Source organism: Myotis lucifugus, unplaced genomic scaffold, assembly GCF_000147115.1.
Source record: "Myotis lucifugus unplaced genomic scaffold, Myoluc2.0 scaffold_1868, whole genome shotgun sequence".
Lineage (NCBI taxonomy): Eukaryota > Metazoa > Chordata > Mammalia > Chiroptera > Vespertilionidae > Myotis > Myotis lucifugus.
This window is the reverse complement of record NW_005872916.1, coordinates 20,909-21,796: the sequence shown is the minus strand read 5'-3', so window position 1 is coordinate 21,796 and position 888 is coordinate 20,909. Positions and strand designations below refer to the sequence as shown.

The window sequence follows — 888 nt, the reverse complement described above, 5'->3', positions numbered from 1 at the left end:
CCGCACGACAGGCTGCGGAGGCTCGGGCCGCGCGCCCCGCCGCGCCCGCCCCTGCGGGGCCCCGAGCCCGCCGCGGGGGAGGCGAGCCCCGCGGACCCCTTCCTCGAGGCGGGCGCCCCGGGGCGGACCTGCGGGCCGGGGAGGGGCGCGGGCGGGGATGGCGTGGCCGCCGGGCCCCCGCAGGAGGAGGGAGCCCGGGAGAGGGACCCGGGGGCGGAGGAGCCGGAGCCCGGGAGCCCCACCGAGAGCAAGAAGAGGAAGTTGCAGCCGAACCGGCGGGAGCAGGCCCCGGGGGAGCTGGGCCCCCAGAGCGCCTCGGAGGTGGAGAAGATCGCCCAGAACCTGGAGGGCTGCGCCCTCAGCCAGGGCAGCCTCGGGGCCGGGACCCAGGAAATGGGCAGCCAGGGGCCCGGGGAGACTGAGCAGCCCTGTCCCCCGCCCCCAGGGGCCCAGGTGGCCGACGAGGTGAGGAAGCGAAGGAAGGTGGACCAGGCGCCGGCCCCCTCGGGGCGTCCTGAGCCCGGGCTGGGCGAGGAGGTGGAGGAGGACGAGGCAGAAGGCCAGGGGGTGGCGGAGCAGGGGGCCCCCGGGAGCCCGGCCACTGCCGAACCTGCGTCGGACGAGAGGGCGGAGGCGGGGCTGGCTGCCAGGCCCCCGACGCCTTAGGCTGGGGGACGCCCGCCTCGGCTGGGCCTGTGCCGGGGAGTCTCCTTGCCGGCTGCGCCCCGCGCCCCGCAGTGCTGGCCTCGCGCCGGGGTCACTGCCGCTGTCGGAAGACAGGCCCGGGGACGCCCACGGACTCCAGAATCCTTACCTCGACCTCCTCGCCGCCTCCCTCTCTGCGCTGCCCCGTCTTTGTAAACTGGCCCCGGAGCGTCTGGGGGTGGG

General features: G+C 77.7%; 1 protein-coding gene across 1 annotated transcript in view; it reads left to right on the top strand.

Annotated features, from left to right (window-relative positions):
• Window positions 1–882, top strand: part of OGFR (opioid growth factor receptor) — an 8,000-nt gene extending 7,118 nt beyond the window's left edge. The window contains exon 7 of the mRNA XM_023748821.1: window positions 12–882. Coding sequence (XP_023604589.1) covers window positions 12–666 — 655 coding nt within the window. The 3' untranslated portion in view covers window positions 667–882. The remainder of the gene's footprint in view (window positions 1–11) is intronic.
• Window positions 883–888: the final 6 nt, after the last annotated feature.